Genomic DNA, 24521 nt, shown 5'->3' with positions numbered 1-24521 from the left:
GACCCTGCAGACAGTTTGCATCTGTATGTTGTAAACTGTCCAAACTTCATGTACTTGTTTTTTTGTTTTTATTTGACATACTATTTGAAACGGTGTAATCTGAGATCTAAATGTTTCGTGTAATACAATATGCAATATTAAATACCCTCATAATTATCATTACATTTGTTCTATTTTTCCACCCCATGTAAAACTCACCTTCTCTGTGATCTTTTCTTATATGATCAGAACCCAGGGTATGCAGGTCGCCAGGAGCTTCCTGAGAACCTCAAGATCAACTTCCGCTCTGTGGCCATGATGGTTCCTGACCGTCAGATCATCATTAGGGTAAAACTGGCGAGTTGTGGGTTTATAGACAACATGGAGTTGGCCCGCAAGTTCTTCACTCTTTACAAGCTGTGTGAGGAGCAACTATCCAAACAGGTAAAAAAAAAAAAAAAAAAAAAAAAAAAAAAAAAAAGTTTGGGTGCAATCATATTATTATAAGATTTATACTTTTGGCATTTTTTTTTTGGCTTTTGTGGTTTATTATTACACTTTTAAATTTTAAAACCTTACTTTGGTAATGTCTTGTCACTTTTTTTTATATACAGTATTTCAGTATTTAATGATAAAGCCAGGATTTGGTTCATAAAACCCTCAAGGGAATCCCAAGGCTTGTAATGGAGTCAACTGGAGCACAGCTGTGCTTTGTCATGCAGGTGCACATGGGTGACAGTTCTGAAAGTCCAAAGCTTACTAAACCCCACAAATATAACATGTCACAAAAACTGAAGATAAATCAACACACAGGGCAGTTACCTAGCATTAGACATTTGCCTGAATGACAGTTGGCTGAAAGCCTCCTTTCCTCCAGTGCTTAATAAATGAATACATAAATAATAAAAATATATATACTTTTACTTTTTAATCTGTGACTCATTCATTTATCACCTGCATTATTATTTGATTTAATATGAGAATCCCTGAAACATATTTAAATTGTAACAGAGGCTTATAGCAAAAGGAGAATAGATAAACAGCTGGTTTGCAAAATCATAAGGATGATTCAAGTGATATTAAAGTAAACCCAAAATGTTCTCTCGGACTGTCTAGGTTCACTATGACTTTGGCCTACGGAATATCCTGTCAGTGCTACGAACATTGGGAGCAGCCAAGCGAGCCAACCCCAATGACACAGAGTCCACCATTGTCATGCGGGTCCTCAGGGACATGAATCTCTCCAAACTGGTGAGACTAGACCCGAATAAAAAAAGCATCCAATACATAATCTGAATATTGCAAAACAAAATTGAAGAATAGCACAATCAAGCTAATTTCTTTAGATACATTTTAATGAACAGAAAATTTTATAATAGCAGATAAAGTAAAGCAAAAAAGTAAATGATTGATTTGTGTGATTTGCTTACTCAGGTCAATGTGTATGCATTTGTGTGTTTGTTAGATCGATGAGGATGAGCCGCTCTTCCTGAGCTTGATTGAGGACCTCTTCCCAGGCATCCAACTTGATAAAGCAGGCTACCCTGAACTAGAGGCTGCCATCGACGCACAGGTAGGAAGGGAGTGAGGGATGAGTTTGTCTGTTTGTGAGGGAGAGCAAAATGGCAGAAAATACAGTGGGATAGTGGGATGAAGGCATACAGTGAGAGTGAGTGAAGGAGGAGAGGAAAAAGCAACGAGTGGGTGAAAGAGAAATGAAGAAGCAGAGTAAAATCGGGCAAAAGACTAATGGACTGTGAGACCGTTGTATCTTTCATGTCACTCTTAAATGCCTCAAGATATAGCACCCAAAGGGATACAAATGGTGTCATTTACCATTTGTCAAGGACCAGACCTAAGTAACTGTGGCAAACACAGCAAGTATAATGTGTGTGTGTACAAAATACAATTCATAATATATACAATATGCTGTCCTAACATTATCATTCCAGACCATGTCACTGTACTTCGTATACATACATGCTTAATATGGGAAATCTAATCGAACTGCAGATGTGTATATACTATAATTATGCTCCCTCAGGTTGAGGACGCTGGTCTGATCAGTCACCCTCCCTGGAAGCTGAAGATAATCCAGTTGTTTGAAACTCAGAGGGTTCGACACGGCATGATGGCGCTGGGGCCCAGTGGAGCTGGAAAGACAACTTGTATACACACACTGATGAAAGCTATGACAGGTAGGGTTTTGTGCATGTTTGAGTCACAAAGAACTTGCATGAGTCACAAAGAACTATCTTCAGAGACAATAAGAACAAGTGATCCTGCAGCAAATGGTATGGCTCCCCTCTGAGGCAGAAATGATCTCAGCAACACTGAGTCAGTCCGAGATTACATGAAGAGATGTGGCAAGTTTTCCAAGATGCTTGGAAAAATTTACCTGCCTCATACCTTGAAAAACTGTGCACAAATGCATCAAGGAGAATTGGTGCTGTTTTTAAAGGCAAGGGGTGGTCACACACAGACACAAAACCATGCATGTCATTATTGTTGAGAGAATCCTCTCTTTTAGTGCCTGCAACCTTTCCACTGAACTAAATATTCTAATGTTGATGTGTATCTGTGTGCAAGAGAGACAAAGACAGACAGAGAGCAATCAACTTATCTGCCTTTAAACTTAAACTTTGGGTGCATCCTTTTGTTTTAGCACATTTAGTGCAATTGATATGCTTCCTTTACAGATGTAGAAGTTAATTTCTCCCAGTGTGTTTCTTTTCTGTGGTCAGAATGTGGTCAGCCTCACAGAGAGATGCGCATGAACCCCAAAGCTATTACAGCCCCTCAGATGTTTGGTCGACTGGATGTGGCCACAAATGATTGGACTGATGGCATCTTCTCTACACTTTGGAGGAAAACACTGAGAGCAAAGAAAGGTCAGAAAAGTTTCTTACTCAGTCTTGTTTCCATTCTTGTAGGTGAGATGAGCTGATATTAATGAAGTTTATAGTATAAGGGATTCGAAATAAATGTTTATTGCAGTGTTATAACTCAATCATATTGTGTGTAAATTAGAGTATACTTAATATTTACTAAATTTCATGAGAATGATTTCATAACAGCATCCTCTGCTAAGTTACTATAAGAGAAAGTGAGAATACACTGCAGACATACCTGCTGAATTCAGAACTGATTCCTCAGATGAATCATTAGTACTCCCAGTAATCTAGGATTTTATTTTCCCCTTTCTCTGTAAACTTTGGGAAAATCAGTTTATTACATCCCAGAGCATTTGAAATATCTCTGTACAGAGAGCGAGAGAGAGTTCAAAGCAGCACCAACAGCTGTTTTATCTCTCTACGCAGTCCTATGCCTACACACTTCATTAAAGATTTATGTTTGCATTGGTATGAATATACATTAAGTGCATTTGCTTTTATGTGTCAAAATATGCATCTGATGTATTCAGTATATGTTCTGTGTCCTCCCTAAACAGGGTGCATTCCATATGTTTGTAAATTGCCCTTGTGCAGCTGTTTGCTGTTCATGCTTTTCACTTGTGCAGCTTGTTTCTTTGAACAAGTAGGAATCCAGTATAGAAAAGTAGACGATGTGAGTTGTGACAGGGCTACAACTCCCAAGTAAGATATTCCACGAGGAGAAGACATACCCTATGAGAATAGGATGTACTTGTACAGATACAGCCACAGTGTCCCAAGCCTGATCTATTTTACTGTGTAGAAATGTGGCAGATTTGCTCCTGCATGAAAGCAGTCATATTAGTAATTAATTCTTTGACTCTGTCAAAACTGTGAGTCCTTTTGGTTTGGTAACAGAGAATTCAGGTCAGTAATCACAGAACAACATTACTCATCTGCAATTGGACCAATTGAGTGTACTCATCTCATAGGAGCATGAACCGCATTCATTAATGACCTGTAGCTATACTGTGTGATTTTTTTTTTTTCCAGGAGCCAAAGAGGACTATCTTTTGATTGTTTCTGGATCTGGATGTTTGTCTTGTCACATTTTGGGGTCTTTTGTACAGATATTTTGGTACTAGTTTTACTACTAAAGAGAAAGTTAATTTGAGTTTATATTTATAACAATAAACTCAATTTCTAATGAATTTCAGCTTTGATGTTCCTTGCAAAATAACACATGAAGGCAGGGTTTTGGACTCCCTACTGAGCAGACAAAGCAGTTCACCTATACTCTATCTATTGTGCAACCTTGTACTGTGTCACACATCGAGTCACATATCCATGTCTCATATCCATCTAAACAAACAAAACCAATTTTTTTTCTCTCTCAGGAGAGCACATCTGGATAGTCCTGGATGGACCAGTCGATGCCATCTGGATTGAGAACCTGAACTCGGTGTTGGATGATAACAGAACTCTTACACTGGCAAATGGAGACCGTATACCCATGGCACCCAACTGTAAGGTGGTTTTTGAGCCACATAATATTGACAACGCCTCTCCAGCCACCGTCTCACGGAATGGCATGGTGTTCATGAGCTCCTCTGTGCTCAACTGGAGCCCTATACTGGAGGTAAATAAACTAAATAAAAACTTCCTGTTGCACCATTATTGGAAATGGTGGTGCTTATGGTATGGTATGTTGTAGTTTTAACTGCTAAATAACATCTACATAATTACTCAATCAAACCCTTGTCAAAAAAAAAAAAATAGTCCAGATTTGGGTATGACTCATCAGTCCTGCAGGACCAGTAGTTTTCAGTTGTGTTGGTTAAAAGGATTTAACATTGCTACATCTGATTGCAATAAATAAATAATATATAACTGGGCCACAGAATTTATTGTAAACACAATCCGTACATGTACCACCACTACGCTGTATTGTTTGAAACTAAGGGATTTCATGTCATCTTAACTAACTACAGTGATGTGCTTGCTTCTCTCAGGGTTGGTTGAAGAAACGTTCCTCCCAGGAGGCAGATGTGCTGAGGGAGCTCTTCTCTTCCTCTTTCTCTGAGCTCTACCGCTTCAGTGTGCAGTCACTGGAGTTCAAGATAGACATGCTAGAAGCCTTTGTCATCATGCAGTGCATCAATATGCTGCAGGGGCTCATACCACCTAAAGTAAGGTTACAGTTGTTACGAATTCCCATCATGGAATAAATTGTACCCATACAACACTTACTGTATATTTTAATGGCAAAGGGGTTAATTCATACTGACCAGACAAAATAACTGCTGCAGTAAAAGAGGAAATTTATTTAGACAGATAACATTTTGAATCATTTTGTTTTTAAGAAATGCTCCAAACAGTGAGAAGCTAATGAACACCATGGGTAAAAGAATGGAAAAAAAAAATCACCTTTTTTGCCAAGTTTTTAATCACACAGAAAAACTAAGAAAAAAGATTCCAATTGTATCAATTTAATTTCAGAGGGATAACCAAATTGACAACACCAGCAGAGCTATAAAAGTCCCAATTATGCCCACTTTGTGTAGTTAGGTGATAAAGTCAGTATCCAGCAATGATAAATATATATGTTTTTTAATTTTGCTCCCTTTTAAGGTGCTTGTTAGAGTCATCATTACAATTGAAGTGTTGATTAATAAATACATGACCCGGTGGTTTAGTAGCTTTATTTTAGATGAGAGAATTGTTTTTCCCTTGAAAGAGGGCCTGTGAAACCTGGTTACATGTGTTATGCACTTATATACATTTTGTATAGGCTAGAACCCATCAGTGTTATTTTTGTGTGCAAGCCAATAAACCTCGGTAAAAAGTGAGAACTCTGACAATTGAGCATACACACACACATATTTTTACATTTGGTCGTGATGGTGGTGGTCTTTGAACTGAAATGGTTGTTACGCTACAGGAGCAGTTTGGTGACTTATCCAGAGAGCACTTGGAGCGACTGTACGTCTTTGCCCTGATGTGGAGCATTGGAGCCTTACTTGAGCTGGATGACCGGAGGAAGATGGAGATCTGGCTCAGAGGGAATGACAGTATCTATCTAAATTTGCCAGACATTCCTCTTGACAGCGAGGACACCATGTTTGACTATCATGTCACAGCAGATGGTACGCATGCATTGATAAACAGATGTTATCACCTGTGGCATAGCTGCCAGGGAATATCAAAGCTATTCCTTGACTAGCATGCTGCATTTTATTTGGCAGCAGCAGGTGTACATTTAACAAATCATACAATGAAATGCAAAAATATTTCTCCGATTGGAAGACATCTCGGAAGTGTCATAGTTTGTGCTAGTCTCTACACTGTGGTTTATCGGTTTTATGTATGCTAATTTTTCCTACTTCTAGGTCAGTGGATCCACTGGAGCACCAGAGTGGAGGAATACGTTTATCCATCTGAAATCACTCCAGAGTACAGCTCCATTTTGGTCCCCAATGTGGACAATGTTAGAACAGACTTCCTAATTCAGACCATCGCCAAGCAGGGCAAGGTAAGGTTAGCAATAAAGTAGCGTATGTCTGTGTGCTTCCTTTGTATATAAAATAGTATATACACAGTATATGTATATGCAATCTGTGTGCTGCAGTCATAGTGTCATAATTTGTGTTTGAAATGAAAATAGCGAAAACAAATATGTCACGTCCTGTGTGTCCCCATGATGTCTTAATACATCATGACGTGTAGCTTAAAAGGAAGTGTGATCAGGAACCTTTAACATATATATATACTTGTCCCTCTTTATGGCTTCTTTAATGTTTACGGGGAGGTTTTAGAGAAGGTAGCACCCATTTAATCTCTTCTCTATTCAATGTGTAATGATTCATTTATTCCTGGCAACGGCTGAGTAGACACACGCACACACGCACACACTTCAGATCAATAACATGGCAGCATGGCTGGACGCAGCATTAAAATACTGTGGTCAATACTTTACTTAAAAGCCCATCAAATGCTCCACCACATAGCAGTGTGTGTATTTGTGTGCATATGCATGTGTGTAAGGGTCATTCAGATTCATAATGCCACTAGAGGAAAGTGGAGGGCTTCTGTAGGCTGGTGTGTTTGTAAAGGGGTTGTTAGTGTGGGGATAAGATTTCATTTACTTCCATTCATTCTGGGATGTCCTTCAATTCTATTTACTCTTACTGGGTACATTTAATTAGCTTTTTTTTCCCAGAGGCTGATGGATTTAAATCATCAACAGAAATGTACTGATCTGAAAAAATAAATTCTTTTCAATAGCATATATAGCTGTTACACAACCCATACTAACCCATACAACATGATTTTTAATTTGCTCCAACTTCTTTGTCTGTTACCACCGGCGTTACCATTAGCAGTCATTTCCAATCAGCTGACATGTAATACTCACAATGGCAAACTGTAGCCTTAGATTGAAAAAAAATAAATAAATAAATAATAATTAAAAAAAAAAAAAATATATATATATATATATATATATATATATATATATTAGATAGATAGATAGATAGATAGATAGATAGCAATTATTAGTTCTTATTCATGGTCCTTTATTATAACTTGTAGCTAAACACAAGCCTATGTCATCAGTTAACTCATTGTTTTAACAAATGTTTACCAATTTTTGATCCATAAATTCAGGCAGTGAACTATACTGGTATCATAAATTGTAAATATATAATTTGCACCCTTTTCAAACAAGTGACAATTGTGTACTTAAAAATGTCTCTCTCATATTCTATTTCTGTTTCTTATGTGCTTTCTTGGTTTAATCTACATTGGCATTTGAGTGGATACCTTGTCCTTTGTTTCACAGCCATGAAAAAGTTTTTCATGGTTGAAAGTGTTCATTAAAAGTGTAAAAATCCATACATTTTTCTAGGCTGTTCTGCTGATTGGAGAGCAAGGAACAGCCAAGACTGTTATCATCAAGGGCTACATGTCAAAATATGATCCAGAGACCCATATGGGCAAGAGTCTCAACTTCTCCTCGGCTACTACGCCACTTATGTTCCAGGTAAAGCAAAACTGTCTTTTTACAGTCCTCTTAATTAATTTAGATTTTAGTTTGTTGTGCCACTTTTTGCAGTTTCATTTGTCAGTGGATGCACTACAGCTATGTTAACATGTCATGGATTATCATGTACTGTGAAGTAATATTGATCGATGTCTGGTCTGATGAATAATATGCCGGCTAGAGGAAAGAGCACTGTTTTTTCCCTGTACATTGCTAAGCTGCACATTGATCAAGCTGTCACAACAGACTATGTCTGAGTGGAACTTAATAGATCTCTACTCTTTCTCTTTCCCTCACCTTTTGCTATCTTTTTTTGTCACCATATGTGTTGTTTTATTTTTTTCTTTGCTCTCCTTGTTTCTCTTTTAGAGGACAGTTGAGAGCTATGTGGATAAGAGGATGGGGACCACTTATGGACCCCCTGCTGGGAAGAAAATGTCAATTTTCATTGATGATATCAATATGCCTGTCATCAATGAGTGGGGAGATCAGGTATGGGATAATTTTAACATCACTGAATGTGAAGACATTTAGTATTTGAATTAATGATAATTTTGTCCTTTTGGCCTGAAAGATAATTTAAAACAAAACATTATTTTTATATATATATATGTGTGTGTGTGTGTGTGTATGAATTATTTTTTTTATATTATATTAAAATAATAATATTTATATTATTATTTTTAATGACTTAGGTTTTAGGTTTTTAATTTTACATATTTTTGTGACCTAAATAAACTACAAAATTAAATGATAATGATAAAGTTAAATGATAACAGTACAGAGGAATGCTATAATGAAGTAATGACAAATAAACCTCTTCTTGATTTAAGCTCTTACTTTTTTGCCCTTCATCATAGGTGACTAATGAGATTGTCCGGCAGCTGATGGAGCAGAATGGGTTCTTCAATCTGGAGAAACCGGGAGAGTTCACCAATATTGTAGATGTTCAGTTCTTGGCAGCTATGATCCATCCAGGAGGAGGCCGTAATGACATCCCACAGAGACTGAAAAGGCAGTTCTCCATCTTTAACTGTTCTCTGCCCTCCAATTCTTCCATAGACAAGATATTTGGTGGGTAAAAAGAGTGTAACAAATGCAAATGTAAATGCATTTGACTGTTGATTAATGTGCTATCTAGACTGATAGGTTTGATAATGCAGTTCCACCTTACCAAAATACTACTAATACTATGAGACTAGGAACTAACAATGAAAAAATGTTTTATTTGGAATTGTACTTTCTTATCTGTTAGTATTCTTGCTACAGTGACATTCTGTATCTGTGTTTTGGTGACTTTCTCGCCTTAAATTGAGCAACTACTCCACCATTGACCATGTAATATAGGTGTGATTGGTGAGGGTCACTTCTGTGCACGCCGTGGTTTCATTGAGGAGGTTCAGAGCACCATACCCTGCCTGGTGTCTCTAACTCGCAGACTCTGGCAGTTGACCAAGGTCAAGATGCTTCCAACTCCCGCCAAGTTCCACTATATCTTCAACCTGAGGGATCTGTCCAGAATCTGGCAAGGAATGCTAAATACCAGTGCTGAAGTGGTCAACTCTGTTTCGGTGAGAATAATTAAGCAGTGTTTATGTTCAGTTAATTAACAAGGCTTTTTTTTGTCATGCTGGATTTCCACTGGAGAAAACTTTTTCTTTGGTCAGGTATACAGCATTTTTACAAGAACAGATGTACATTACAACACTTTCAGACAGGGAAAGTGGTGCAGTGACAGCAGTGAAGGAGGATAACATGAAATATCATTACTTCCCTGAATCTAAAATAAAATGAAAGATTAACTGACAATGATGCTTCATTAATTAAGCCTAGTGTGAGCCTGGTTGTCGCACTGTATTTCAGTTCAGTAACATCCTTAAAGTATGTCAGCCTCCAGTATTAAGTGCTGCATCTAAATGGGAGTTTTACAGTAACCAGACCGATGCACTGTTTTAATCTAATTTCTCTCAGTGGTCTGATTGTGTATGTACAGAGTAGCATAGACAGAAGTACAAAAAAGTAGTGTATAATAGCATAGCACGATGTCCTACGGAGAACCATATAATACACTAGACTAGCATAGAAAGCCTGTCAGAATGATCAAAACCCCTACTTATGTAGTATAGGTACTATATGTCAAGATGACATATTAAGATGTACTTTATTTACAGTATTGGAGAGAGATAAGTGTTTTTAGTTGGGAAGGATAACATGGGGGGAAAAAAAATCTACATCTGAAATTCTGGCTTTACAAGCTCAATTCTTGCTGAGGTGGCCTCCCTGTTGGTTTGTGGCCTCACTGAATAATTGAATAAAATGAAATATCTACTACCTCAGGCTGCTCAGAGCCCAGGCAAACATACTCAACATCCCTGCTGAGGCTGTCAACTCAACTCAGAAAACTTAGACCACAGTCTACAATAAACTTAACCACTCAAATGGGATACAGGGGTATAGACATACATAAATAAATGTAACTTTCCCAGGTTTTTTTATTTAATGATGAGGTTGCTGTATGTGCTATGTTTTTTTTTTTTTTTTTTACCTTGTCATCAAACTCCTACAGTGATTCAATTAAAGGATAAGCGTTATGCCCACCAGTGCTATTTGTTATATTGACTATACTCTCTATCAATACACTTCTCCCTCTGGCCTATATTAGCAGATGGACTGAAGAGAGATTTCCCCTAACAGAAGGTTTTTGGAGGACATCACTAATACAAACAACATCATTTTCAGGTGCTCCTGGCGTTGTGGAAGCACGAGTGCAAACGTGTGATAGCTGACAGATTTACCATGCCTGAGGATGTGGAGTGGTTTGACCAATCCTTGGCAAAGCTGGTAGAGGAGGAGCTTGGCGAGGAGCACAAGAACATAGTGGACTATCAAGTAGACAGATACTTTGTTGACTTCCTGCGAGACGCACCCGAGGCTACAGGTACTGATTAATCAACAGGATGAAACCTCTGGAGACAGGACTCTAGACAGTGACAGCAAGGCTGCTGTTCTCTCTTTAAAATTACGCTTAATTTGCTGTTGTGATCATTTTAATGTAAAATATCCTTTCCTTACAGGGGAGGAGCCAGAAGATTCAGACTTTGATTTGCCCAAGGTGTATGAACCTATTGAATCATTTGAAAGTCTAAAGGACCGTCTGAACATGTTCCTGAGCCATTACAATGAGAGCATCAGGGGCACTGGCATGGACATGGTCTTCTTTCAAGATGCTATGATACACCTGGTCAAGGTACTCTAGAGAAGTGGGTTTTTTTTGTTTGTTTGTTTTTTTTAATCAGTTAGCCACACCGGTGTGATTAAAGGAGAGCAGTGGTAATATTAGCAAGATTCTATGTAACAGAGTAGAACAAAAAGTATTGGAAAATGGTAAATATATATATATATATATATATATATATATATATTAATATTAAATTAGGCTAACTAATTAACATAAGGAAAAATACCACACACTCAGCCAAACTCAAAATAAACTCAGAGACAGAGCCACAGGACATTATTAGCTTATCAAGTTGTTATGGCAGAGGTGTTGCGATGCAAACACACATCTAGTAGACACAGGCATCCCAGTTGTGTCTCTGGCCATGCATCTGATATTCTCAAACAACCTTCAAGCCCAAAAATATTTTACCATTTTTACCTTAGTACAACTTATTTTGTGGAGACTTCTTGCTTGCTCACATGCACTTGCACTCACACAAAATCTCTGTCTATGTCTCCCTTGCTTGCTTTTTTTCTCCTTTACTCACACACGAATTGTTACACATATAAACCCCATTTTGTTTATCACACTTCTGTGTGTATTTTTGGTTTTGTTTGCGTAGGTGTCGAGGATAATCCGGACGCCTGGAGGTAATGCCTTGTTGGTGGGTGTTGGGGGCTCAGGCAAACAGAGCTTGACCAGACTGGCCTCATTCATTGCTGGATACAGGATCTTCCAGATCACTCTCACGCGGTAATGCTCAGGTTTACATGCACATGGACACAAACGCACACATGAACACATGCACACACACACATACAGCAGTTATTCCATATCCATATACCCTAATGATATCATATTTCTAACCTGATAATGATATCAAATATCTAATGTTAAGTCACAAACCTCTCAAAGATTGTGAAATTATCCCTGGATAGTTATCCTTTCTTGTAGGTTGTGCAAAGGATGACTGACAACTGCTCTATTCACCCACACAAATGCTCCACACTGGGCTGTCATTGATTATTCTTTTGATTTTCAGATCCAAGAAACATTTCAGCTGCTTTAGAAAAGTCAAATTTCAAAATTAGTTGTGAATATTTGAGGCAAGAAATATACTTTGCAGTTAATGAGAGTGTCATTCTTTGTTGAGTCTTTATTGTAAACAGTTTTATGTTAATTGTTGTGTTTAGGGACAACAGCCTAGAAGCTGTCTCAACTGGTCTCTTTTCTGATATTTAATCACCACAGAAAAACTAACAAAACAAATAAACCTTGTAGAAAACCAAGATACTCTCTCTTTTTTTTAACAGAATATAAATATATTCTGTCTCAGTACTGACATTTGAGAAAGATTCGTCATTTGTCTCACAGGAGCAGCAATCGGCATTAATTAATTCATGGAACCGGATACATTCTGAAAGAAATTGAATCAGATTGATATTTGCAGATCTGGCTCCTCATCACTTGGGTCTTCTTTGGGGAAACAATATTGTGAGACTCTTAAGATTCTTTTCAGTGTAGCTGATTTTTCTTCGCTTCACTGAGTAATTTTTTCACTGCTTGCTCTGTCCTACACTTTGTTTGCCTGATTGTTCTGTCTCACTCTGGCCTCTCTCTCGCTCTCCCAACCAGTCAAATGTTTTTCATTCTCAGTCCCCATGTGCATTTGTTGCCATCACATTTCCCATCTGCTCTTCTCCTAACAGATTATAATGTCTGGTATTAATATGAATGAGCCTCATGTTTCTCCTCCTTGGCTTCACAAACCTCTGGAGACAACAGGCACCTTGGCTGTATGTCTCCATACCTTCTTTTTTCTCTGTTGTCTCTTTAACACTCAATCACTCACAGTCGTCTTTGCCACGCATATCCAGTACAGTTATGTATCTTTTAGTTATGCAGACTCAATTCAACTCTCATTCTCTGTAACCTGAACTTTATCATTACTCTCATGTAAACTGTCCCTTTAAACTCTGTCATTCCAACTCGGTTGGTCTCTAGCTCAATATATGTGTATCTTTTTCATGCATTTTTATGCAGCTAATTCCGCCCATTACTCATTTTTCATCTCCATCTCTATAATTCATTCATATCCACACACACACAAACACAAAAACAGATGTTAGCTCATTCAAAAACAAGCAATTAGGACACTATTTGCTTCTCTACCACCTTTCAAGCCAGAAATCTAACACTGTTCACACTTTTTTTTTTTTTTTTTTTTTTTAAACTACTTCAACTTTTCAAGCCACTCACAGGTTGAAAATCCAAATGATACCTGTTACTGTTGGCACACACATTTCATTATAACACATCATATATCCATATTCAAAGCCAGTTTTGCAGATTACTGTTCAACATAATTTGATCAGACAGTTGATGATGGTGGATGGAGGTGATTGTAGATACAGATTAATGCCATTTTTAAAAGCTTACCACAGAAAAGAAAAAAAAGCACACCTATCCTAATTCAAATAACATTGCTCATATATTGCTATATATACACTATTTTCCTTATGATCTTTTTCTCTGTTTGTCAGTTTTGTTTGGTTTAATAATCTAAGAAAGAGGGGGAAAAACTGTGTATATGTTGTTTTGTTTTTTGGCAGCTCATACAACACAGCCAACCTGATGGATGACTTGAAGGGTTTGTACCGAACAGCTGGCCAGCATGGGAAAGGCATCAGCTTCATCTTTACTGACAACGAAATCAAAGAAGAGTCCTTCCTCGAGTACATGAACAATGTCCTGTCATCTGGAGAGGTCAGGAGTGCACATAGTGAACACAAATACACAAATTCATTAGTCTGTGTACATGCGTATTCCCATATAACTTACAAAGTAAGTCTTCCTTATTAATGTAATATGTCAGATTCAATTCAAAACATGGCTTCTATTTTTGGCTCAAAAGAATGGTGTGCAGAAGAAAACACTGATTATCTCTTTCTTGGTTTCTCCCTTGGCACTAATGTGTGTCTGGTTTAAAATGTGTTAATGAATACACTATTACATCTGTGTTTTTATAGCAGTTTTTATAAACAACAACTTTATGAGGAAAAACCCTACTGTGGTTGCACACAGGTGTTACCTGGTGTGCTGCACTGAATCAAATTAAGTAATATCATCTCCATCCCTTCAATTATACTTTTGTTGTGTTGCTGAAACTGACAGCTGGCACTCATCCTTCAGTGAAATAAACATTTCATGACTCCTAAGCAGTAACAACACAGAATCTCAATTCAGTCAAATTAAACAGCAAATTGCATTTTCCCTGACAATACAGTAGCATTTCACAATTATTTTGTCATTGATTTGGATGTAATTAATTGAAGCTATAACTGACGGAGGAGACAGATACAGCTAAGTCTTCTCTGTACTGCAGCACTCTGCATTATAACTGTAGCTGCAGAATGGCTCAGTAGCAGCAGGTAGCTTCAAGGTCAAGTGCCACTGTTTGCACATTTCTCCACGGCAGTCCCAGAATTATCCACTAAACTGGATGCAGTGGCTGTGTTGTAACTAGAGCAAACAAAGCACTTTTCTCAGCTCTTATGTATCTTCTTCGGCTTCCTCTTCTACCTCTTCTCCTCTTACACTTACAATTTCCTCTACACCTACCTGTTTTTATGCTTCCGTGCCAGTTGTGGCCGAAGGCATTATTTTTTCCCATTGTTCCTCCATCCCATTTGCACAAACGCAATCTCAGTAAGCCTCGAAGGAATTTCTTCAAATTTAGTACAAACATTCACTTGGACTTTGGAATAAACTGTTTAGATTTTGGTGGGCAAAGGTCAAGGTCACTGTGACCTCATAAACACATTTTTGGCCATCAAGAATTTACACACAGTTAAATGTAACAGCACTGGATGGCAGAGGTATGCAACCACAATAATTCTAGTTTGCAGTTTCTCTCTGTCCACACTCATCTTTTCCTCTTCCTCTAATTGTCTGTTTTTTTCCCCTCTGGCTTTCCTCATGTTCTTTTCTCTCCATCTTCCCTAGTTTCCCTATCTTTGCCTTCCTGCGCTATTCATCCTACTCTTCATTGTTCATCACTCTATCGCCATCCCTCCTCTCCTAGTTATCTCACTTGCCTCCAAGCACATTCTAGTATTGCATTATTGTCAGGTACTGTTCTCAACAGGTGCTGTACTCATCACATTTTAAGCAGATATTTTTGCATTCATGAGTGAACTAATTAATATTTTACAAATGCCTAATGTAACTTCTACTGTGCTACTGCTCTGTGTTCATATACTGTAGTAGTCTTGCTGCTTTTTACCCTCCTCCTTCCCAGCTCCCACTGCATGGATGTTTATGTTCAGAAGGGATATTATCTTGTTCTAATCAAGTGTAATGTATGGGACCATTTTACAATTGTTACAATCTCTCTGTTACAGTACTGACTTCACTTTTTTAAAACTCTTAACACAGTCAGCAACAGAAATCAGTTGTTCATTATGAACACGTTGAAACACTCAAAGTGGATTAAGAGCATCTGAACTGCAAATTGCTTTTGTTAATTTAATTTTTATTCTATTTTCTTCATGCTCTGTGTGATGGTGTTTGATGCAACATGATGTTACATAGAGTATAAAATAACCTACCACTAACAAAGAAACAAATAATTTGTCAGTAGGCCAGTAATTAGTCAATAAGATTATATAGTAAGAGGGGAGAAAATAGTTTAAAAATAAATATTTGATATTATTGTTGCTGTGCCCCACATGAGCCCTGTGTTATGCACTCATTTTTTTCTCATTTTACACCTGCCCATCATAATTAACTTTTTTTTCTCTTCTAGTTTGTCAGTAGTTTTCTCAATTCTTCTTTGAAGAATGTTGCCAAAGATAAGTTAATGGTAGACTGACCAGGCCTGCATGAGCTGCTTCAAAAAGCACAAGCGCTGACACTGCTAAAGACTAGTTTTTAATTTGTGCTGAACTTTGCTTCAAGCAACAGCCAAATTGATCAAAGCAGGCGATACTAATTTTCCTTTATCTTACATTCTTCTTCTGTCTATAGTAAAGCAATGCATGACATTAAATGCAGAAAAATTACACATTACATTTTTATTATTTATTCAGTGAGAAGATGCTATTGTATAAAACGTCTGTTTTTCTCAGTTGTTTCATTTACACTCCGTATCTATTAATACAGAGCAAGTCAGTTCATCAACTCTTAACTGCAGTTAAGCAGCTCTGTGTGTGCAGTTACTGCTTAATGGATACTTCCCCCCTTAGTTTTCCTTTCTAATTTTATATCCTACCTACATTTAATCTTTTCACCTTTGTTTACCTCAGCTCTTTTTTAAGTCACATTTTTTTCCATCTGCTTGTTTTCTTTCTTTGTTCTCTGTTGCTTTCTTTGCCTCCTCATGGTAACATCCCTATCCGCCTCCTCTCCTCTCCCTCCTTTTCTCTACCTCCTTGACTGAAGAAAAATTCAAGCAGCAGCTGTTTTTCCAGGGGAGGTAAATAGAGGTGGGGACCAGGGGAGAGAAGTGTCTGTATTGGAGTGTTATTTGTGTGCAGGTGAGAGTTTTGTGTGTTGTGTTTGTGTACATTGGAGAGAGAAAAGTTGGTGTTGCAGACGTGTTAAGATGACTGTGTGTAAGAGACAGTGACCAAGGTGACAGAGATGAGAAACAAAAAGGAAGAGCGAGCTGTTAGTGTGAGGTTGTTGTTTATGTGAGAGTAACCCAGCAGATGGTTAGAGACACTGTGCTTCTAACTACAACACCTCACCCAACAGAAAAAGCTCTCACTCTCTGTCTCCCCTCTCCCTTTCTTTCTCTTGAATGAAGAATGAATAGACAGCAGGTTTTTTTGGCTCTTCTCAATGATAGGGCTAAGCAAGTACAGAGAGAATTAGGACGGCTTTAACAAGCGCTTGCAGCTTTGTGCCTAACCAAAAAACAAACAAAAAAACAGCATTACCCTCTACTTCCATTTAAGGCTAAGGAAATATAAATCACCCTTCCCTGTAGCTGCTTCACAGTAAACATAATTAGTGTTACTCATCAGTTGTGTAGCAATTATTCTTTTTGTGATGTGATGAAATCCAATCAAAATAGGAAATGAAAACCATATCGGAATTTAATTCTGTTGTTACATTGTGGAAATCTTGGCTTTAAATTCATAAATCAAAACTTAATATTGCAGCACTTAACTACATATGATTACCTCGACATGTTACTATTTTATATATCGGGGCTGCTTTATCTCAGATTGTGCTTTTCGGAATTTCTGTCTTGTCTCCTTTTCACTAATTGTCTCCATGTACTCCAAGTACAGATTAATATTTGAAAATCTGGGCTGAAAATGCTTTGCATGAGAAATCTCAGATCTAATTAAGAAAAAAGGCACAGAGTTTACCAAACAAAAATCTTTACCATTAAACCTGACTTAATATTAAACATAACATATCTAAATGCATTATCTGTCAAAAGTTTGAGAAGGAATAAGAAGGCGTGTCCAAACCTTTGACTGGTACTGTACATTTTTACACTTACATTTAAGTTTAACTGTTCTGTGTTTCTTTAAGTGATGGAGTCCAACCAATACTAACAAAGTTTAGCACTTATCATGTAGAAAGATTATTCACCTACACACACACTCCCACTCACTGACACAGATGGATGGGTAGATCATAAATAAAGACAGTGTTGTGACATCAGTGACATAAATGTGTTTTTCTGTCCTCAGGTGTCCAACTTATTTGCTCGTGATGAGATTGACGAGATTCTCAGTGATCTCATCCCTGTTATGAAGCGAGAGTTTCCCAGGCGACCACCGACCAATGAAAACCTGTACGAGTATTTCATGTCACGAGTCCGACATAATCTTCATGTTGTTCTGTGCTTCTCACCTGTTGGAGAAAAGTTCCGCAACCGGGCGTTAAAGTTTCCAGCGCTTATATCTGGTTGCACCATGGACTGGTTCAGCCGCTGGCCAAAGGATGCTCTCATTGCAGGTATATTTTGCAGACTATTTTAATGTCATATTGATATGATCTGATTATCTAATTGTAGCATTTGTTTCCCAATATGCCTATGCTGCATCCCTTGTATTCTATCTTCCATTGAGTGTCTGCTATTTTTTTTTTTTTTTTTTTTTTTTTTTTTTAGCACAGATGTTATAGTAATAGATGTACAAAAGCCTGTAATCTATAATGTCACAGTCAACAATACAGTGTCAGTGTATTTAGCAGTAAGTAAAACTGGATATATTTGTTTCCATTTGCCAATCTGGTTTCCAAAACCAATTTTCACTCTCACTCACTCTCGTTCTCATTCTTCCTCCTCCATCTTCCTGTCCTTCAGTTTCGGAGCACTTCCTGTCTGTCTATGACATTGACTGCTCACTCCAGGTCAAAAGTGAGGTAGTCCAGTGCATGGGCTCCTTCCAGGATGGTGTGGCAGAGAAATGTGTGGACTACTTCCAGAGGTATAGCATTTTATTAAATTTATGACTTTGTTGGAGCTCTTATAATAGAAAGACGACAGGAAATTAGGGAGAGTGATATGGGGAGTGACATGCAACAGCCGTACATAATCTGGGGTTATTACTCTTAATGGTTAGCAGCACCTTAACCACCAGGCCTATGGGCCCAAAATGTATCTTTTAATATAGCAGTAATTTTAGGTTCACATGTCCACCAGAGACATTTCTTTTTGAAAATCATTCAGCTCAAAGGCAACATTGAGTTAAAACATTTCAACTTTCCTTCAATTAAACCCAATGTAATATATTTTGAATCTAGATACAGACGCTCCACCCATGTAACACCGAAGTCCTACCTGTCCTTCATTCATGGCTATAAGACCATCTATAAGGAGAAGAGATCTGAAGTACAGACCCTAGCCAACAGGTAAACCGATGTTTTTTATGTTTGCAAGCCATCAGCTAATGTTCCTTGGTACATCAACTGCTGCACATACATCAGATGGTTTACATCCCTTAGAGTTAGTTGCATTGCATAAGATTTGTGTTTTAAAAAATAATAGATAAAGTTGTTGAAACATATATCTGTAGTCTAGTCTTCTTCCTAGTCACCATGAGTGGCCAGTCAACAGTGACACATAATTAGGCATAATTACTGTATGTCCTGAAAAATAACAGCTGTTTTACACACACAGATTTTCAAAGGACTGCGTCACAGATTGACCCTAATTTTAGTCAGTTGTTATTGACTCCATAATGACTCAGACTGATGGATTATCAAGACGCATCCTAATTAAGTGAAGGGTCAGTCCAGCATACAACATAACAACATAATAATTTACAGCGTAAAATAACATCCAGGATCTTAGAGCGGCATAAAATTGCTGTGCTCTTTTTTTCCATGATTTTTTGCCCTTCTCTGCTTATAAGCTATTCCCTGATAAGCTGATAAGCAGACATGTCAGATTTACTGGCAGCTGTTGAAGGGATAGAGTGACATTTAGAATTCTGACCAGACACCAGACAGATTGGACCAAAGTCCGAATGTCATGTCGTTCATCATGAAAGTTTTGTAGATATTTACAAGAAGTAGAACCTTAGGGGGAGACATGCATATGCCTTTTTATGGTGTAGCACGACCAGAGTAGCAAGGTGCAAGATGTATGCTGGAATTGCATGCAGCTTAAATGCTTAATATTTCTCCTGTTTAGGATGAACACTGGTCTTCAGAAGCTGAAGGAGGCGTCAGAGTCTGTAGCAGCACTCAGCAAGGAGCTGGAGGTGAAAGAGAAGGAGCTACAGGTTGCCAATGACAAGGCTGATATGGTAGGAAAGTGATTTTACTGCATGTGTATGTGTGTGCACGCATGTGTGCATGTTAAGGTTCAGAGAGTGTCTCTAGAAGCATATACTTTGCTTTCCAACAGTTGGTGTAAAATTTCACTAACATTTGAAAATGAATAAATCAACTGGAGGTTTTGCACAAACTCAGTCCATAATTGACTGGTAATGTTACGCTGATTTGTGAACATTATTTTTCATTACATTATTTCATTTGTAACTTATTTTCTCGACAAGAATATTTATTAATCTGGTTAATTGTGGTTTACTGATGTTGTACATGCATATATTTGTGGATGCACTTGCACAGCAGTGAAATTAATGAAGTAGAATTAGAGTAGAGCCTGCGTCAGTCAGCCTGCTGTTGTAGTTTCAAGAATAAATAGAAAATAAATAGTAAATAAGTGTTCATTCCTGGAATTAGTGTGATATCACTTGGACTTTTAAGTGGGTGCCTTTGGAACTATAATATTGTTGTGTGTTTAAGTGATGAAGCCTCTGCAGCATGTGAAACAAGAAAGATTATATGCATGCCTAATGCAGGTCAAGATGTGTGTTCTATAGCTGTGTATTTGTAGAAAGATTTTCCAGTTGTTATCTTTCATATCCATGTGTGCCCAGTATGTGTTTGCTTTGAGTAATTACTACCATTAAATGTTTATGCAGCAGTGTCTAGAAAATGTTAAGAAAATAAATGTCAGATTACTGGCTATTTTTGTTATGTTGATACTCCAGATACTGCACTGATTCCTTGCCTTGTTTATTTTTTGTGAATACTCCTAGGTGTTGAAGGAGGTGACAGTAAAAGCCCAGGCAGCAGAGCGAGTGAAAGTGGAGGTACAGAAAGTCAAGGACAAGGCCCAGGCCATTGTAGACAGCATCTCAGCTGACAAGGCCATTGCTGAGGAGAAACTTGAAGCTGCCCGCCCAGCTCTTGAGGAGGCAGAAGCTGCACTGCAGGTATGGGACTTAGAAACAGCATGGTTGAATATATGATCCAGGTGTCTGTCCTCAACTGTATGTCCCTCAGTTGGGTAGGTTTGACTACAAGTAAAAGCAAGAGCTTAGGAAGGATGGACTGCCTACACAAAGTATATCTGTCCATATTTTCTATACTTTGGTACTTCCAGAGTTTTTATGTTGTCTTCAGCTGGTACAGAGTGCTGCTATTAGCAAATCTGTTGTTGCTGTTCAGTCCCTGCATCACTTTACTGGCTCTGTTATTTTTAGAGTCTAATTTAAAATACCACTGTTTGTCTACAAAGCTTTGAATGTGTAAGGACTCCTCAGTGTGGGGGTGATGTTGATATTAACTATAACTGGATCTATATATATGTGTCCACAGGGAAATAAGACTTTCAGGAAAAAGGAAATAAGCATTTTTATCAAGACATACCCTGTAGTTCGACATATGAGCCAAATCATATATATATAGCTCTTTATGCTGTTCTCTGCTGCCCCTGTATACTAGATGAGTGAGCACAGGTTTGCTGTAAAAGAAAGCCTGGGGATTAAAAATTGTCAGTGAACTGTGTGTTGGAGCAGTTTATTGTGCTCACTGTGTGTGGCTTAATGCCTCCCCCAGTGATATTTTTCTTGTTCTCTTACTTTGTGTTGCTTCAGGGTGCCACTTAGAGCCCACTGTGACTTGTGACTTGCTATCTGTAACTGCATGTAGGTTTTGCCTATAGCCTTCTCTTGCTGGTGTGTGTATATGTGTAACAACGGGTATGTCTAAAGTTAGCATGGTGCTCTGGGCCTAGAGCTGCGTTGTAATTAAAGCTGTCCTCCTGGGTACATGGTTTCATACAGATCTCCTATGGCAGGTCCCGGATTAGAATTTGTATCTTGCTACTGTGGATGAAAATTGAAATTTTCCAAACAGGCAACCCAGGGCAATCCATTTTGGCTGATGATCATGCATTTTGATCACGTTTTTTTCAAGTGCTATTGAATGTTATAAATAGAGCTGTCACCCAATACTCTGTGGTGCACAGAGGTTGTTGTGAAATTAAAGATGTTTTGTCACTCATTCAAGAAGCTTCTTCCAAGGCATTTATCGTGACCATCTTAAGGTTACTAACACCACAGTGTCACATTAGAGTCATCCCTACAGTTGACTCTCTTGCTAGTAGTTACATCTAGTTTGTGCTCTTACTGTAGGCCAGAGATGATATTGGGAACAAAGTTTCTCTGGTCACAATATATCTCCTTGCTTTTTGCCCTTAATAAGAACAAGCAACAGCATGAAAACACAATTATAACATATTTGCCTTAACCAATTAGTTTGAGGTTAGGGATTTAAAAATTCCTACAGGGCAGTCTGCAGCCCAAGTTTAGTTTCTAGCCTAGTGTTGTTGAGATGAGGATGAACATAGTGGATTTTTGATAGGTATGAATGAAGGTTTTGTATTTGTTTGATTATGATTCTAGAAAAAGTACATATTATAATCCCTTAATTTTAAAGTTGACATTTGCCTTGTTTTATCTGTAAGGTCCACTTGTGTAAAGGACCAAGTAAGATGTATTGATGTTTTTGTTTTGTTTTTGTTTTATGTATTGCTTCCCCTCAGCAACATTTATCACTGATACACAATAGCCAGAGCAGTAGAGAGTCAAAGGATGGTGAGTGCCATTAAATAAATGTAGGCGATAAATAAGGTAAAATGTAATTTTACAATATTTTCAAATAAGACCTAGGATGTTGGTAAATTGTGAAATTGTGATGTCATTCTGACCTTATTGAGACATTTTCATAAAAAGCTGAGAGATTGAGCAGTTAAAGTGGAAGTAGATGATAAAGCAGAATGTCTGCTTGCTGATTCTCTGGTGGGAGATTCGCACTACTCTTGGGCTGATAATACAGTGTGGAAATGGAGCAAGGAAGAGAGAGCAGAAATGAAGAAAGTGCAAAAAGGAGTAGAGATGAGACAAGCAGGCAGGGGGCTGGATGAAGGAGCCAAACAACTCTCACTGGGACATTTTCTTTACTCTCCTGCCTTCTCTCTCATTTTAATCAGTCCCTTGAGGTAACTCTCTGTCCCTCTTTGCAGAACTCTTCTCATTCTGTTAGAGCTTACACTTCATGCTTTCTTTACTCTCCTATCTCTCCTTGTCAGTGTCGCACTTTCTCTGATTTATATTGTCAAACTGCAGCAAACTGTGTCCTGTCAAAGAAATGAAATACAAATTACTTTATTCCTCATTCTCATCTCTTTTCTTTCTACTCCTTATACTTTGTAGTGTGCCCTGTGTACATCCAATTTGTTGCCAACTTAAATCCACTTTATCTATTTACCTCTCCCCACACCCAGTTCCTGTCCTCCCATTTGTACATATGGGCACAAAGAGTAATAATAAAATAAAACTTTTCTGTGAAATACACAAAAAACAAGATTAACGTTAACCTATGTTGTCCTTATTTTCTGTATACTTTCAGGTTTAGTCTAAATTCTTCTCTCTCTGTACCCACTTAGACAATCAAACCATCAGACATTGCCACTGTGCGAACACTTGGCCGCCCCCCTCACCTCATTATGCGGATTATGGACTGCGTGCTACTGCTCTTCCAGAGACGGGTCAACACAGTGAAGATTGACCCAGAGAAGAACTGTAACACTCCTTCATGGCAGGAGTCCCTGAAACTCATGACAGCTGGAAACTTCCTGGGCAGTCTGCAGGTACATCAAATCAAATGTACACAGTTGAGACTGAAGTAAGGTATAGATGCTGCAGAAGACTTGATCATATATGCCATAAACCACATGACTGGGGAAATATTCTTGGTAGCTTATATAGAGTAACTTATACTGAAGATGAAAATAAGGTAAAATCATTGCATATGAATTACTGAAGGACCAGACCTTCCGTCAAAGTTCCATCAAGTTATTTTCTTCAGTTGTAAAATTAAAGCAGAAAATTTACTATCTTCACATCATCTGGTCAGACTAAGATTACAGGTGTATGTTCCATTTATTTTGTTTATTTTTGATCAGTAAAATTGATTGCATCAGGCACAGTCAGTGTGAAAAGATCTCATGGTATTGGATTTTAGGCCTCAAATTTGAATCCACTACCTATTCTTAGATTTGCCTCAATGTGTTTACTTCCCACTCATTGTAACTTTTTTCTGTCTGGCCATGTCTCTCACTGTTTCTATCTCATTTCTCTTGTCACCCAACACCAAAACACCAGTGCTTTTATCTTACCTTGTACACCTCTGTATCTCATCCTTTATCTTTTTGCTTCCTTGCTTTTCTCTGTCTCTCTGTTTCACCCACATCTTTTTTTTAATCTGTGTTATGTTCCTGTTAGATTCATCTGTCACTCATTTCTGCATCCAAGCTGTCTGCCTTGTTTTTCCTCTTCTCTTTTTCTGTTCACACTTTGTCTTGGTTTCCCAACTCACCTATCTTTCCCCTTTTTCTTCTATTATTTACTCTGCATCCTTCACTACCTGCTCCCCCTGTCTTTATCTGTCCTAATCATCATTGCTCTGTATATCTTTTTAATTTCATATAGTTTTACAATCTTCATTTTTTAGTTTAAGGGGAGTTACATATGTTTAATCTGTGTATTCTGTGTGTACTGACTAAAAAAAGTCCCAGTTCCTTTGATTA

At 37.9% G+C, this 24521-nt stretch overlaps 1 protein-coding gene across 1 annotated transcript in view; it reads left to right on the top strand.

Annotated features, from left to right (window-relative positions):
• The window catches only part of dnah5 (dynein, axonemal, heavy chain 5), a 92563-nt gene that overhangs the window by 34778 nt on the left and 33264 nt on the right, over positions 1-24521 (top strand). Inside the window, exons 43-65 of the mRNA XM_051076074.1 lie at positions 229-423; positions 1096-1230; positions 1445-1552; positions 2024-2177; positions 2724-2870; positions 4250-4491; positions 4865-5041; positions 5794-5998; positions 6242-6384; positions 7759-7893; positions 8263-8385; positions 8754-8967; positions 9241-9464; positions 10633-10831; positions 10968-11140; positions 11736-11866; positions 13726-13879; positions 17824-18091; positions 18441-18564; positions 18881-18988; positions 19773-19887; positions 20686-20862; positions 23379-23582. Of these exons, the coding sequence (XP_050932031.1) occupies positions 229-423; positions 1096-1230; positions 1445-1552; positions 2024-2177; positions 2724-2870; positions 4250-4491; positions 4865-5041; positions 5794-5998; positions 6242-6384; positions 7759-7893; positions 8263-8385; positions 8754-8967; positions 9241-9464; positions 10633-10831; positions 10968-11140; positions 11736-11866; positions 13726-13879; positions 17824-18091; positions 18441-18564; positions 18881-18988; positions 19773-19887; positions 20686-20862; positions 23379-23582 (3855 nt within the window). The remainder of the gene's footprint in view (positions 1-228; positions 424-1095; positions 1231-1444; positions 1553-2023; positions 2178-2723; positions 2871-4249; positions 4492-4864; positions 5042-5793; positions 5999-6241; positions 6385-7758; positions 7894-8262; positions 8386-8753; positions 8968-9240; positions 9465-10632; positions 10832-10967; positions 11141-11735; positions 11867-13725; positions 13880-17823; positions 18092-18440; positions 18565-18880; positions 18989-19772; positions 19888-20685; positions 20863-23378; positions 23583-24521) is intronic.

The sequence above is a fragment of the Lates calcarifer genome, linkage group LG15, assembly GCF_001640805.2.
Source record: "Lates calcarifer isolate ASB-BC8 linkage group LG15, TLL_Latcal_v3, whole genome shotgun sequence".
Lineage (NCBI taxonomy): Eukaryota > Metazoa > Chordata > Actinopteri > Centropomidae > Lates > Lates calcarifer.
The sequence above is the reverse complement of the archived record's forward strand: the minus strand, read 5'-3'. Positions and strand labels throughout refer to the sequence as shown.